Source organism: Eubalaena glacialis, chromosome 6 (assembly GCF_028564815.1).
Source record: "Eubalaena glacialis isolate mEubGla1 chromosome 6, mEubGla1.1.hap2.+ XY, whole genome shotgun sequence".
NCBI classification, from domain to species: Eukaryota; Metazoa; Chordata; class Mammalia; order Artiodactyla; family Balaenidae; genus Eubalaena; species Eubalaena glacialis.
This window is the reverse complement of record NC_083721.1, coordinates 11,396,782-11,412,488: the sequence shown is the minus strand read 5'-3', so window position 1 is coordinate 11,412,488 and position 15,707 is coordinate 11,396,782. Positions and strand designations below refer to the sequence as shown.

Sequence of the window (15,707 nt, the reverse complement as noted above, 5' to 3'; positions counted from 1 at the left end):
CAAAGAGGCTAGATGTTGTGTTTCATTTTGGAAAGTTGAGTCCTTGTTGGTTCCCATCTAGTCACTGTGTGCTGGCCAGGTCCTAACATGAATGGCGTTTACATTGGAGCATTTCTTTCTTCCAGTCAGTGGCAATGCAGGAGGCCGTGTTGTAGTGCCTGGCAGTTCTCCTGGGCTGCGTCATCCACTTAGACTTCTTTCTAAAGGTCTCCATGCCCTACTCAGGCAATGCACATCTTTCTCACACTAAGAATGGTGAACCATCCCCAGCTCTGTGCTTCAGTTTTCCCCATGCAGATGAGTGCTTAGTGTCTAAGACAGCATTTACCATGAAGCGCTAAGCCTTTTTTGTAAAAGTTAATAATGATTAGTTATTATACATCATTGAAGTATGGGTGAATCTTTCCTCTTGACAAATTGTGTGTGTGTGTGTGCGTGTGATGAAAGCTCTGAACTACAAGCTGGATAAGGTACTGTATCTTTATAAGGTACTGTAGTCTTTATAACAAGCATATTTTAGATCATTGAATTTGCCACGTGGCTGCAAAAATTTGAAAGACAACCCTTAGTCATTATTTGGGTTGATGTGCAAATTTTCATCATCAGATAGTATACTAATAGTATACTATTCCAAAAGGGGATAGTATTTTATTTCTTAGAAAAATGTATTTAGGACTAATTCAGAATTAAGAATTATATTTCTTAATATACTTGGGAAATCCAGGCTTTGTAAATTGAACACAAGAGGCTGTTAGAAATATAAACTCTGCTTGTAATGATACCTGTCCTAAAAATTGCTCCTAGGAACAGAATTGTTGTTGAAATGAGAATGCCAGTTATAGTAAATAAGGTTCTTGGCTTAACTAAGGCTTTTATGCTCTTGGTTTCAGACACTTGCTTTCATGGCAGCCTCATTCATTATGAAGGCAGTGAAAGGCAAAATGTTTAGCAACCAGGGGAGAAAGAAAAGATCTGGAGAAGGAACTGCAGAACAGAATGAGAAGTCAGGAAAAAAATGCATGCGAAGGGAAACAAGGAAGGAAAGAAAAAGATACAGAAAGAGGAGATGCAGAGACAGGAAGAGAAATCAGTGTGAATTCAAATTACAGTGTTGCTTCTTATGTTAGTAGATTGTTTGGCTGTTTCATGGTTTGTTCAAGATTAAATTTTATTTTTACCTCTATGATCCTTTTGAAAAGACCTCTTTTGCACAGAAGGAATAAAATGCTCTAACTCTCATTCAATGTACTTGTTGTGATTGTGGAAACTTTACACAGATTCCTTCAATGTAGAAAAATAATTAGAACACTCCCAAGACTCAAAATAGTTAACAGACATTGTACATCAGATTCTGTGCCATACCAGTAGGCTTGTTGGTTGGTTGAGTTTTTTTAGTAATAGTGTGGGTTTTTCTTTTGAGGGTTTTCAAAAATACTTAACAAAAGGTGATTTGGGAAAGGGACAAAAGCAGAACTCAGTCTTTGAAAAAAATGTTTTCTTTTTTTTAATTCTCTTCTTTAGCCAAACCCCTTGACAATTTTATCCTTTAGAATGACATGTATTTAAAACAATGGGATATTGCTTTATAAATAAAGTTGAGACATTTGGGGAAAACACAGATTTTTCAGGACAAAATGGAGTCCATTTTCTCTTTCTGGGAATATACGGGTGTCTAGCAAAGGCTCTTGGGAGACATCGGAAAAGATTCTTAGTTAGCTACTTCTATTGCAGAAAGCACAGGGTTTTCTAGTTCTTCTCCCGTTTTTTGTTCGCCTGTCGCCTCACCCCTTCACAGACACACGCACATACACGCTGCCCAATTCATCCCTCTTTGGCTCTTCTATAGCACTTAACGATACATTCACTGCCGCCTTGTGCCATGGGGAGTTGGACTTACTATCTGGTTGAATACTGACTCCAGATTTAGAAGTAACATTTAAGCATGTTTTTAAATGTTAGCATACCCCTTTTCGGAATTTAAATAGCCAATCAATATTTTTTTATACTCCTCTGACTTTTCTTACATCAAGAATGAATACATTTTCTAATTTTGCAATAATGGAATATCAATCTACCTTGATATGGGTAAAATTTCTCTTTTGAAATGATCATTTTTCAGATTTTTCCACACAGATAGGAGTTCCCCTCTCTTCGTTGGGTTTGTTGATTGGCTTTCTTTAATACCTTTCCATTTGTTTCTCAACCACTTAATTGGGATAAGTTACTATATTTAAAGATTCAAAAGTCCTTTTAAAAATTCTGTTATTGTGTGCTACACAATATCCCTGGGTGAGAAGTAAAGTGATGTTTATTTATACAAAAGCACGCCTACCTGTAAAATCTGTTACTTCCCCTCTCCCCCTAACATTTGTATAGAAATGGGACAGTTTACAAGGCATTTCCTTCCATATGGATTCACTTGTTTGCTCTTCATAGCACCTTCCCTTTGCTGTAGGTAGGACAGGTACTACCTCCCAAGTCTTGCAGATGAGTAAACAGAGGCTTAGAGAAGGACCTGCCAATTGCACTCTTCCTTTATCAAGCTGACTCCCAGGGACAAGAAGGGTCTGGAGGCTTTGAGATTTCTGCCATTCATTGAAGTTTTTTGTGGAAGCCAGGAAAGATACAAGCTGAGTGTCTTGGGTGGAGTGTGGGGAAAAAAAATAAAAGCACTTCTCCTTCTAACTTTCTGTAGATATTAGGTCCAGACAAAACAAACACCTGAAATTTCTGTTGCTGGTACCTAGATCAGTTTCCTAAGAGGTCCATTTAATATTAACAGTACCAAGACTGTTGTAAATAGGAGATGTGTCCTCCACAGTTTTATTTTGAGTTATAGTGTTGAGTTCATGAATTTCTAGTAATTAATCAAGGTATGTTTGGTTTTGTCTTTCTTTTCCAAGAGATAGCGTGAGGCAAAAACCAGAAGCAGAGTAATCCTTCAGAAAAGTTAGATGACCAAATTAGCAATATATTCTCATTAACTGCTAGTCTTTTTTAGCCCCCACCCCACCGCCCCCCATTGCTCGTTCATTTTTTTTCTCTCTTCACAAACCTTTATGCAATGTCATGTTTATGAAAAGGAAAGCCATACATATTGTTCAGGTGGATACTTCTTTTTTTTGAATTTTATTTTATTATTATTCTTTTATACAGCAGGTTCTTATTAGTTATCTATTTTTTACATATTAGTGTATATATGTCAATCCCAATCTCCCAATTCATCCCACCACCACCCCCTTCACTTTCCCCCCTTGGTGTCCATACGTTTGTTCTGTACATCTGTGTCTCTATTTCTGCCTTGCACACCGGTTCATCTATACTATTTTTCTAGATTCCACATATATGTGTTAATATACGATATTTGTTTTTCTGTTTCTGACTTACTTCACTCTGTATGACAGTCTCTAGGGCCATCCACGTCTCTACAAATGACCCAGTTTTATTCCTTTTTATGGCTGAGTAATATTCCATTGTATATATGTACCACATCTTCTTTATCCATTCGTCTGTCGATGGGCATTTAGGTTGCTTCCATGACCTGGATATTGTAAATAGTGCTGCAATGAACATTGGGGTGCATGTGTCTTTTTGAATTATTGTTTTCTTTGGGTATGTGCCCAGTAGCGGAATTGCTGGGTCATATGGTAATTCTATTTTTAGTTTTTAAGGAACCTCCATACTATTCTCCATAATGGCTGTATCAATTTACATTCCCACCTATAGTGCAAGAGGGTTCCCTTTTCTCCACACCCTCTCCAGCATTTGTTGTTTGTAGATTTTCTGATGATGCCCATTCTAACTGGTGTGAGGTGATACCTCATTGTAGTTTTGATTTGCATTACTCTAATAATTAGTGATGTTGAGCAGCTTTTCATGTGCCTCTTGGCTATCTGTATGTCTTCTTTGGAGAAATGTCTATTTAGGTCTTTTGCCCATTTTTTGATTGGGGTGTTTGTTTTTTTAATATTGAGCTGCATGAACTCTTTATATATTTTGGAGATTAATCATTGGTCCATTGATTGGTTTGCAAATATTTTCTCCCATGCTGAGGGTTGTCTTTTCGTTTTGTTTATAGTTTCCTTTACTGTGCAAAAGCATTTAAGTTTCATTAGGTCCCAATTGTTTATTTTTGTTTTAATTTCCATTACTGTAGGAGGTGGGTCAAAAAGATCTTGCTGTGATTTATGTCCAAGCGTGTTCTTCCTATCTTTTCCTCTAAGAGTTTTATAGTGTCCAGCCATATACTTAGGTCTTTAATCCATTTTGAGTTTATTTCTGTGTATGGTGTTAGGGAGTGTTCTGATTTCGTTCTTTTACAAGTAGCTGTCCAGTTTTCTCAGCACCACTTACTGAAGAGGCTGTCTTTTCTCCATTGTATATCCTTGCTTCCTTTGTCATAGATTAGTTGACCATAGGTGCATGGGTTTATCTCTGGGCTTTCTATCCTGTTCCATTGATCTATATTTCTGATTTTTTGCCAGTACCATATTGTCTTGATTACTGTAGCTTTGTAGTGTAGTCTGAAGTCAGGGAGTCTGATTCCTCCAGCTCTGTTTTTTTCCCCTCAAGATTGCTTTGGCTATTCGGGGTCTCTTGTGTCTCCATACAAATTTTAAGATTTTTTTGTTCTAGTTATGTAAAAAATGCCACTGGTAACTTGATAGGGATTGCACATTGAATCTGCAGATTGCTTTGGTATAGTCATTCTGACAGTGTTGATTCTTCCCATGCAAGAACATGGTATATCTCTCCATCCGTTTGTGTCATCTTTGATTTCTTTCATCAGTGTCTTACAGTTTTCTGAGTACAGGTCTTTTACCTCCTTAGGTAGGTTTATTCCTAGGTATTTTATTCTTTTTGTTGCAATTGTGAATGGGATTGTTTCCTTAATTTCTCTTTCTGACCTTTCATTGTTAGTGTATAGGAATGCAAGAAATTTCTGTGCATTAATTTTGTATCCTACAACTTTACCATATTCATTGATTAGCTCTAGTAGTTTTCTGGTGGCATCTTTAGGATTCTCTATGTATAGTATCATGTCATCTGCAAACAGTGACAGTTTTACTTCTTCTTTTCCAATTTGTATTCCTTTTATTTCTTTTTCTTCTCTGATTGCCATGGCTAGGACTTCCAAAACTATGTTGAATGATAGTGGCGAGACTGGATATCCTTGTCTTGTTCCTGATCTTAGAGGAAATGCTTTCAGTTTTTCACCATTGAGAATGATGTTTGCTGTGGGTTTGTCGTATATGACCTTTATGACGTTGAGGTATGTTCCCTCTATGCCCACTTTCTGGAGAGTTTTTATCATAAATGGGTGTTGAATTTTCTCAGAAGTGCTTCTGCATCTATTGAGATGATCATATGGTTTTTATTCTTCAATTTGTTAATATGGTGTATTACATTGATTGATTTGTGTATGTTGAAGAATCCTTGCATCCCTGGGATAAATCCCACTTGATCATAGTGTATCATCCTTTTAATGTGTTGTTGGATTCTGACTGCTAGTATATTGTTGAGGATTTTTGCATCTATATTCATCAGTGATATTGGTCTGTAGTTTTCTTTTTTTGTAGTATCTTTGTCTGGTTTTGGTATCAGGGTGATGGTGGCCTGGTAGAGTTTGGGAGTGTTCCATCCTCTGCAATTTTTTGGAGGAGTTTGAGAAGGATGGGTGTTAGCTCTTCTCTAAATGTTTGATAGAATTCACTGTGAAGCCATCTGGTCCTGGACTTTTGTTTGTTGGAAGATTTTTAATCACAGTTTCATTACTTGTGATTGGTCTGTTCATATTTTCTATTTCTTCCTGGTTCAGTCTCAGAGGTTATACCTTTCTAAGAATTTGTCCATTTCTTCCAGGTTGTCCATTTTATTGGCATAGAGTTGCTTGTAGTAGTCTCTTAGGATGCTTTGTATTTCTGTGGTATCCATTGTAACTTCTCCTTTTTCATTTCTAATTTTGTTGATTTGAGTCCTCTCCCTCTTTTTCTTGATGAGTCTGGCTAAAGGTTGATCAATTTTGCTTATCTTCTCAAAGAACCATCTTTTAGTTTTATTGCTATTGTTTTCTTTGCTATTGTTTTCTTTGTTATTGTTTTCTTTGCTATTGTTTTCTTTGTTTTTATTTCATTTATTTCTGCTCTGATCTTTATGATTTCTTTCCTTCTGCTAACTTTGGGTTTTGTTTGTTCTTCTTTCTCTAGTTCCTTTAGATGTAAGGTTAGATTGTTTATTTGAGATTTTTCTTGTTTCTTGAGGTAGGATTGTATTGCTATGAACTTCCCTCTTAGAACTGTTTTTGCTGCATCCCATAGGTTTTGAATCATCGTGTTTTCAATGTCATTTGTCTCTAGGTATTTTTTTATTTCCTCTTTGATTTCTTCAGTGATCTCTTGGTTATTTAGTAACATATTGTTTAGCCTCCATGTGTTTGTGTTTTTTACGTTTTTTTCCCTGTAATTGATTTCTAATCTCATAGCGTTGTGGTCAGAAAAGATGCTTGATATGATTTCAGTTTTCTTAAATTTACTGAGGCTTGATTTGTGACCCAAGATGTGCTCTATCCTGGAGAAAGTTCTGTGTGCACTTGAGAAGAAAGTGTAATCTGCTGTCTTTGGATGGAATGTCCTATAAATATCAATGAAATCTATCTGGTCTATTGTGTCATTTAAAGCTTGTGTTTCCTTATTAATTTTCTGTTTGGATGATCTGTCCACTGGTGAAAGTGGGGTGTTGAAGTCCCCCACTATTATTGTGTTACTTTCAATTTCCTCTTTTAGAGCTGTTAGCGGTTGCCTTATGTATTAAGGTGCTCCTAGGTTGGGTGCATATATATTTATAATTGTTATATCTTCTTCTTGGATTGATCCCTTGATCATTATGTAGTGTCCTTCCTTGTTTCTTGTAACATTCTTTATTTTAAAGTCTATTTTATCTGATATGAGTATTGCTACTCCAGCTTTCTTTTGATTTCCATTTGCATGGAATATCTTTTTCCATCCCTTCACTCTCAGTCGTATGTGTCCCTAGGCCTGAAGTGGGTCTCTTATAGACAGCATATATATGGGTCTTATTTTTGTATCCATTCAGCGAGCCCGTGTCTTTTGGTTGGAGCATTTAATCCATTAACGTTTAAGGTAATTATCGATATGTATGTTCCTATGACCATTTTCTTAATTGTTTTGGGTTTGTTTTTGTAGGTCCTTTTCTTCTCTTGTGTTTCCCACTTAGAGAAGTTCCTTTAGCATTTGTTGTAGAGCTGGTTTGGTGGGCTGAATTCTCTTAGCTTTTGCTTATCTGTAAAGCTTTTGATTTCACCATCGAATCTGAATGAGATCCTTGCTGGGTAGAGTAATCTTGGTTGTAGGTTCTTCCCTTTCATCACTTTAAATATATCGTGCCACTCCCTTCTGGCTTGTAGAATTTCTGCTGAGAAATCAGCTGTTAACCTTATGGGAGTTCCTTTGTATGTTATTTGTCGTTTTTCCCTTGTTGCTTTTAATACTTTTTCTTTGTCTTTAATTTTTGTCAATTTGATTACTATGTGTCTCAGCGTGTTTCTCCTTCGGTTTATCCTGCCTGGGACTCTCTGCGCTTCCTGGGCTTGAGCGGCTATTTCCTCTTCCAAGGTAGGGACGTTTTCGACTATAATGTCTTCAAATATTTTCTGGGGTCCTTTCTCTCTCTCTTCTCCTTCTGGGGCCCCTGTAATGTGAATGTTGGTGCGTTTAATGTTATCACAGAGGTCTCCTAGGCTGTCATCATTTCTTTTCATTCTTTTTTCTTTATTCTGTTCCGCGGCAGTGTATTCCACCATTCTGTCTTCCAGGTCACTTATCCGTTCTTCCTCAGTTATTCTGCTATTGATTCCTTCTAGTGTATTTTTCATTTCAGTTTTTGTATTGTTCATCTCTGTTTGTTTGTTCTTTAATTCTTCTAGGTCTTTGTTAAAGATTTCTTGCATCTTCTCAATCTTCGCCTCCATTCTTTTTCCGAGGTTCTGGATCATCTTCACTATCATTATTCTGAATTCTTTTTCTGGAAGGTTGCCTATCTCCACTTCATTTAGTTGTTTTTCTGGGGTTTTATCTTGTTCCTTCATCTGGTACATAGTCCTCTGGCTTTTCATTTTGTCTGTCTTTCTGTGAATGTGGTTTTCGTTCCACAGGCTGCAGGATTGTAGTTCTTCATGCTTCTGCTGTCTGCCCTCTGGTGGATGAGGCTATCTAAGAGTCTTGTGCAGGCTTCCTGATGGGAGCGACTGGTGGTGGGTAGAGCTGGGTGTTGCTCTGGTAGGCAGAGCTCAGTAAAACTTTAATCTGCTTTTCTGCTGATGCGTGGGGCTGAGTTCCCTCCCTGTTGGTTGTTTGGCCTGAGGCAACCCAGCGCTGGAGCCTACAGGCTCTTTGGTGGGGCTAATGGCAGACTCCGGGAGGGCTCATGCCAAGGAGTACTTCCCAGAACTTCTGCTGCCAGTGTCCTTGTCCCCGGGGTGAGCCACAGCCACCCCCAGCCTCTGCAGGAGACCCTCCAACACTAGTAGGTAGGTCTGGTTCAGTCTCCTGTGGGGTCACTGCTCCTTCCCCCTTGGTCCTGATATGCACACTACTTTGTGTGTGCCCTCCAAGAGTGGAGTCTCTGTTTCCCCCAGTCCTGTTGAAGTCCTGCAATCAAATCCCTCTAGCCTTCAAAGTCTGATTCTCTAGGAATTCCTCCTCCCGTTGCCAGACCCCCAGGTTGGGAAGCCTGACCTGGGGCTCAGAACCTTCACTCCAGTGGGTGGACTTCTGTGGTATAAGTGTTCTCCAGTTTGTGAGTCACCCACCCAGCGGTCATTGGATTTGATTTTATTGTGATTGCTCCCCTCCTACCGTCTCATTGCGGCTTCTCCTTTGTCTTTGGATGTGAGGTATCTTTTTTGGTGAGTTCCAGTGTCTTCCTGTTGATGATTGTTCAGCAGTTAGTTGTGATTCCCGTGCTCTAGCAAGAGGGAGTGAGCGCACGTCCTTCTACTCCGCCATCTTGAACCCCAGGTGGATACTTCTTTATATTTTATGTAATATCACTTCACATAATACATTTATTTTTGAGTGTTTCTAAAACCAAATGAAGGAGAAACAGTCACAATTTTTTAATTAAGTGATTCTGTGCCACTTGCATAGCAATAGAAGAACTGTCTTTAGTAAACTTTAAAGTGAGCCATATTTCTCAGGGCAAAAAATTGGATCTTCTTGAGTATTCAATTTGTGAAGCATATTGCTTTTGAAATACTTTGGCTGTATGCCACAGGATGTCCAAAGATGTTTTATGGTGCAAATATCTTAATTTCTTAGGGGAAGTAAGTGACTTTTCCCCCTTGGTTGAAGGAAGAAATTTAAAAGCAAGCTGATTTTCATTAATCTTAACTAATATAAGACAGAATCTTTATTTGCCAGTCATTTTCTTATTGTGGTTTATAATCTGTGTTTGATCCAACACCCCTTTGAGAGTCAAATAAAAGCTATGTGCCTTCTCAGCAAGAAAAATGCCAGTATACCCCAGTTTGCATGTAATTTCATAGTGTTCACAGAGCCAAAGCTTTTTCATAGACCCTGGATAAGAAACTTTGCTTTATCTTAGAATTCTATAGATATTATTGGTGAAAAAAATCTTATTTTAATTTATATATACTACGCATTTTATAGGAGTTTTATTTTTCCTATATATTTATTTGTAGCTAAAACTTATTGAATGCATGCTTATTTCTTATTTATTAAGAAAGTCACCATACTTTATTAGGAGTTAATATTAAGCTATTGTTCACTATATCTAGTGTAAAACATATACCCTTGAGTAGAACTCAGAAGAAAGGTCAACAAAGTTGTACACTCAATACCATATTGCTAGATAAATATCCAGCCAATAAATAAATATGTGACTGTAGAGTTACTTATTTTAGAAAAAAGTAAGTTAATTTGAGGAAGAGCTACAAGTGAGATACTGAGTTTTGAATGGCAGTAATTTCTTATTTGTTCTGTTTATCTTAGTTATAATAGAGAAATAACTGTGACAAGATTTAGCAGAATTTGCAGGGTCACTTACATCAGGCTGATCACCAGGAGAGTTGATACGATTTGTGTGGGGAAGTTTTTCTTAGCTACTTCTCCCAATAGTTCTCTCATTTCCTAAGTAAATAAAAAATTTAATAAAACACCAGATTTATTTGTCACCTGAAAAATGTTTTCCCTGAAAGAATTAAAAGGCAACTTGTAAATAACTATACTTATACTTGAATTTCTTAAATGGTATTGAAAAGGAATGAAGGAACAGGGCAACCCTCAGCTCCCATGTGAAAGGACTCGTTGCTCCTTGTCATGCACAGAAAAGCAAGTTGTTAGCTAGTTTTTAGTTTATATTCCTTCATTCTATAGATTGCTGTCTCAGAAGTTCAGCTTTTTAAAAAAAAAAAAGTAATCAACTGAGGAATCTTACATTTTCTGCTAATTTTGGTTCATGCCGTCTTAAACTCCCAAGTCCAAGGAAAGAGAGGAAAACCCAGAATGCCTTCCTATTCATAGCATCTTGATTTTCTTACACTTGATTGTGTATCTCAGCAGTATTTGACTTGGATGAAGGAAATGACAGAAAAATTTTGCAGTCTTCAAATCTGGATCATAAGATGTCAGAGCCTTCTGTTACCTCATTTGACATCTGTTATTTTATGGCTCCTGCAAGCTCCATTTCCTTGGAGGTACTTGAAGCTGCAGCTTATTTAGACAGTTCCAAAGATAGGTTCAGCTTATCCTCTAATTCTCTTATACTCAAAAATAAATGTGCTTTAAATTTTTTTAAATATCTTCCTTCATGTATTTGAAACATTTAAAAATTGTTTTCAAACTCTCATTAGCGTGATTTTTTCCTATAGATTCTTTAAGTTTATTTCTTATTGCTTTTCATTTTATAGTCCCTCATAATATGTTGCTAGCTTTATTTCCATCTGTCTTGACTTTGTATCTGGTAATTATTGATCTATAAATTAATATCCAATTACTAGAGCCCAATATAGAAAGGAAATATGCAGTATAATTCTTTGTTAAAATGAAAAATCTTCATTTGTGCCCCGGTCTACCTGATGCATTGGTACATCATGGCCGGCGTCCATTCTAACTGGCCAGCGCTTGTGCAGTAAGTACGTGTTGTTAAGTGTTTTGAATATCACTATGCCTAAAATACATTTTTCCTGGATGAAGTAAGAATTTTTCTGTTTTAATATGCAATCAGGTTCCTCCTCTGTCATTTCTTTTTTTTTTTTTTTAACTATTTATTTATTTATGGCTGAGCTGGGTCTTCGTTGCTGCACGTGGGCTTTCTCTAGTTGTGAAGAGCTACTCTTTGTTGTGGTGCACAGGCTTCTCATTGCAGTGGCTTCTCTTGTTGCGGAGCACAGGCTCTAGGTGCGCGGGCTCAGTAGTTGTGGCGCACGGGCTTAGTTGCTCCACGGCGTATGGGATCTTCCTGGACCAGGGCTCGAACCCGTGTCCCCTGCATTGGCAGGTGGATTCTTAACCACTGCGCCACCAGACAAGTCCCCTACTCTGTCATTTCGTACTCTTTTGTATTTAATTTCAGCTTAGAATTATTTTGCTTACTGGTTATACCTTTTTAGTTTATGTAATAAGAATAAAATCCTAAATAAAAGAGACACAGGTAAATAGAGAATAAATTTTTATGGTGATGGGCTTCCCTGGTGGCGCAGTGGTTGAGAGTCTGCCTGCCAATGCAGGGGACACGGGTTCGATCCCTGGTCTGGGAGGATCCCACATGCCGCGGAGCAACTGGGCCCGTGAGCCACAACTGCTGAGCCTGCGCGTCTGGAGCCTGTGCTCCGCAAGAAGAGAGGCCGCGATAGTGAGAGGCCCGCGCACTGCGATGAGGAGTGGCCCCCGCTCGCCGCAACTAGAGAAAGCCCTCGCACAGAAACGAAGACCCAACACAGCCAAAAATAAATAAATAAATTAATTAATTAAAACAAAAACAAAAACAAACAAACAAAAAAAAATTTTTATGGTGATGAACAATGTCTAACAATTTAACAGATCTTAAAACTAAAAAACAAACAAACAAAAACTAAAGATTGTCTACTCTGATTTACCTTGTGGTGCATATCAGGGACCTGAGATTAAAATCCTGGTATCTTTGTTCCCAGTTCAGTACCTTTTAGTTATAGTCTGTTGCCATAAATTATTTTTCTGAACCTATTTGAGAATTTTGTGCAGTTGAAGATGAAATTTGAAAATAGAAAAAAAGTAAATTTTCATCACTTCTTACCCTTCTTTTTAAAGGGTCTCAGCCATTGGGTCAGTGACAGAGTGGGCCATCCCTGTCTATGCAGAGGCTAACTTTAGGCTTCCTCTCTTAGGACATATAGAGTTTTCGATTAATAGCATTCCACTGCAGTTTTCTTTTTCACGTAGAGATATTAACTTGAACCAAGAGTGCAAATAACTCTAACAGAAATTGACCCTTATTTTCCATTTGTCTCTGAAATATCAAATCCCAAATATTAACCAGATTTTTTATTCATGTTTTTAGAGATTACTATTTATGCTTGATTCCAAATTACTATGAAAAGCAATACTGCTGAACTTTTAGCATGTTAAAGTTTTACATCCCATGGTATAGCAGTGAGAAAGATGATAAAAAATGGAATTCTTTTTTCCTGATGTTGATTTTTGTCTCTTAGAACTGTAAACAGACCAAGGCGTCATCATTATGTTCCAGTTTCCATTCTTGGCCTTCCATGGCCCCTCTATAGCTAAACTCCTGTCTCAAGTACCCTTCATAATTTGGAAGTCACATGCCCATGGCTGCAGCCACAGGGAATAGTCCTTCAATTTGTGCCTTACAAAATTGTGTCCTCCTGCTGCATCCTGTCTGGTTATTCCCAGGCTCATCTGCTGGGTTCTCTACTGAAGCCCCTTCCTTCTTTCCTTCCTTCCCCCTCTTCAAGTGCCTCCTTCTCTCCAGTTCTTCCTCCTTGCCCAGTACCTGCTCCCCCTAACCTTCTGATCTCCAGTTAAACTTTTTCTCGTATCGCATTGATCCCTTTTAGGACCTCTCAATGTCACTTATGGTATACAGAATGCTTGTTACATACATTCTAACTTTGTCTTAAGAACGGTCTAGCTAGTAGGAAAAGGTTAACCTCACTCTTAGGGCTTTTCTCTAGGAATAAGTGCATTTTAATGCTGAAATTCTTCAGACAATCTCTCTACCTTTGACGTCTGATCTGTGAATGAAATCTAAAGGTAGAAATAAGGCAGGAAGAAACCTACCCATCTGGACTTACCAGTGAGCAAATCAAGAGAAGACAGGGCAGGCCTTAGTTCTTAAATCTCACCAGATAGACCCCTTGGCTGCCCGCCTAGTTAGCCAGACCAAGAAGTCAACTGGAACTTTACTCTTGGTTCTCCTGAACACTTTGACTTGTCTGATTTATTGTTGACACAAGTAAGAAGAGATTTGGTGACTGAATCTGTTAGCGACCATTTGATTCCTATGGAATCAGAGGGTTTTCCCTCACCAACAGGCATTTCTTTGTTCTTCATATTTTTGGGTGTTTAAACTTCTGACTTGAGTACTTCAAATATCATAAAATACACTTTATTTTCAGTAGCATGCTAAGGAAATTACTGTTATTCCTGTGTTAGTATCAAATGAGGAAATCGGATCCAAAGTGATAATCAAATTATAGCTTTTTACTTTCCATCTGACGGCTGGCTTAGTTTGTGGCAGCTGACAGCTTCACACATGGTTTTAATAAGAAAAGATGCTTCGGAAGAGGTCTGATTCGAAGAAAAATATACCCTGGGGGGAGACTCAAAGTTGTGGAGGAGAGGGATGTCGTTTTGTTTCAAAGCAGCGTGTCATAAGAAGGAGGTGAGGTTGTAATGGTTTAGTGGAGCGAGTGTATGAAGAAGTGTGTACATCTTCAAAGCCAGTGGAGGTTGGTGTTGATTATTATCAAAAGAATCTTAAGATTCCATTCATGATCATCACCATGTCTCAAAATTGGTTGAGTTCCATTACTGTTGCTGAGTCCTGAGCAGTATAGTTTTTCTAATGCTCGTCCCTAGCAAGCTCCTTCTAAAGCACCTCATGGACCATGGTGCATGTGTTATGCCTCACTAAAATATGATCTCAAACAGCTTCTGGAGATCAGTCATGTCAAAATGTAGAGTGATTTTAGTTTTCCAAGGTAACGTTTTTCAAACCTGAAGTATTATCTCCTACGTGTCTAGGCTTCCCCACTATGAAATGTTGCATGCTGATAAACAGTGGAAATGTCTATCAGCGCATGTCATTACATGAACTGTTTCTTGATCATTTATAGGAACTAAGAGAAATACATAATAAGCAGCAGCTACAGAAACAGAAGTCCATAGAGGCTGAACGACTGAAACAGAAAGAACAAGAGCGAAAGATCATAGAATTAGAAAAACAAAAAGGAGAAGCCCAAAGGTGAGTCTTTTCAGTGGATTGTGGACCCTTCTGGAAGGAACTTTGAGTATTTACTATTCTTTGCCGGGCTTCTCCAAGTTCTTACTGCACCAGAAAGAGCCTTCAGTCTTTAATGTGTGTGTGGGCACATGTATATATAAATCTTTGCATGTATAAGTACCCCCCAAAGTTTTTGGTTGGTGCCCAGAGCTCTCTCAGGCTACGACTATGTAGATAAATGGAATTATACAAGAAATTGGGACACTTGGTATGCTCATTTGCATGCCAATGACCAAAATACGTTTCCAGTTCACAGCCTTTTAATAACAGTGGCCATCAGAGTCCTGGGTTTGAAATCAAAGTCCCTGAGCTCAGTGGCCACACAGGGTTTCTCCAGTGAGACAGACAGTATACCACGCCATCTTCTTTCTTCTTTTTTTTCAACTGCAAATGAAACTTGAGTACAAAAGGAGAAAATTTGCTGTTGCTGCTGCTGCTTAGGACACAGACACATTTTTGTTTGAATATTTGTGTCTGTAGTCTTTTATTTTTATTTGTAACCTTTCGTAGTAAATTGTAGAAATTTATTGTTTCACTTTTGGTGTGTCTGATTTTGTTATTGGATATTTGCTTTTTAAACTACAAATTGATTTTAGACTCCCAAGAAACAAAAGTGACCAAATACCCCAATGATATAGTGTAAATTATAAAAATTGGTTATTGAAATTAGACTAAAAAGATGAAGAAACTCATACTTTAGGCAAGTCACTGATTTTACTGGGCTGAGCTCAGTTTAACTGCCAGGGTGCACATTTTTTTTTTTTTTTAATATTTATTTATTTATTTAAATTTAATTTTTGGCTGCATCAGGTCTTAGTTGTGGCATGTGGGATCTTCATTGCGGTGCATGTGCTTTTCTCTAGTTGTGGCGCGCGGGGTCCAGAGCACATGGGCTCTGTAGTTTGCAGCATGTGGGCTCTCTAATTGAGGCGAGCGGGCTCAGTAGTTGTGGCATGTGGGCTTAGTTGCCCCACGGCATGTGGGATCTTTGTTCCCCAACCAGGGATCAAATCCGAGTCCCCTGCATTGGAAGATGGATTCTTTACCACTGGACCACTGGGGAAGTCCCCAGGGTGCACTTTTGCAGCACTTTTTATTATGGGTACATATTGTATTTTGCATTTGGTGTTTTGGGTTTTTTTATCATGCCAGTGGGTAGGTAGGGT

At 38.1% G+C, this 15,707-nt stretch overlaps 1 protein-coding gene across 4 annotated transcripts in view; it reads left to right on the top strand.

Annotated features, from left to right (window-relative positions):
- Positions 1–15,707, top strand: part of ITSN1 (intersectin 1) — a 219,550-nt gene that overhangs the window by 118,356 nt on the left and 85,487 nt on the right. For all 4 annotated transcript variants that reach the window (XM_061193965.1, XM_061193962.1, XM_061193964.1 and 1 more), the window contains one exon: positions 14,375–14,502. In XM_061193965.1, the coding sequence (XP_061049948.1) occupies positions 14,375–14,502 (128 nt within the window). The remainder of the gene's footprint in view (positions 1–14,374; positions 14,503–15,707) is intronic.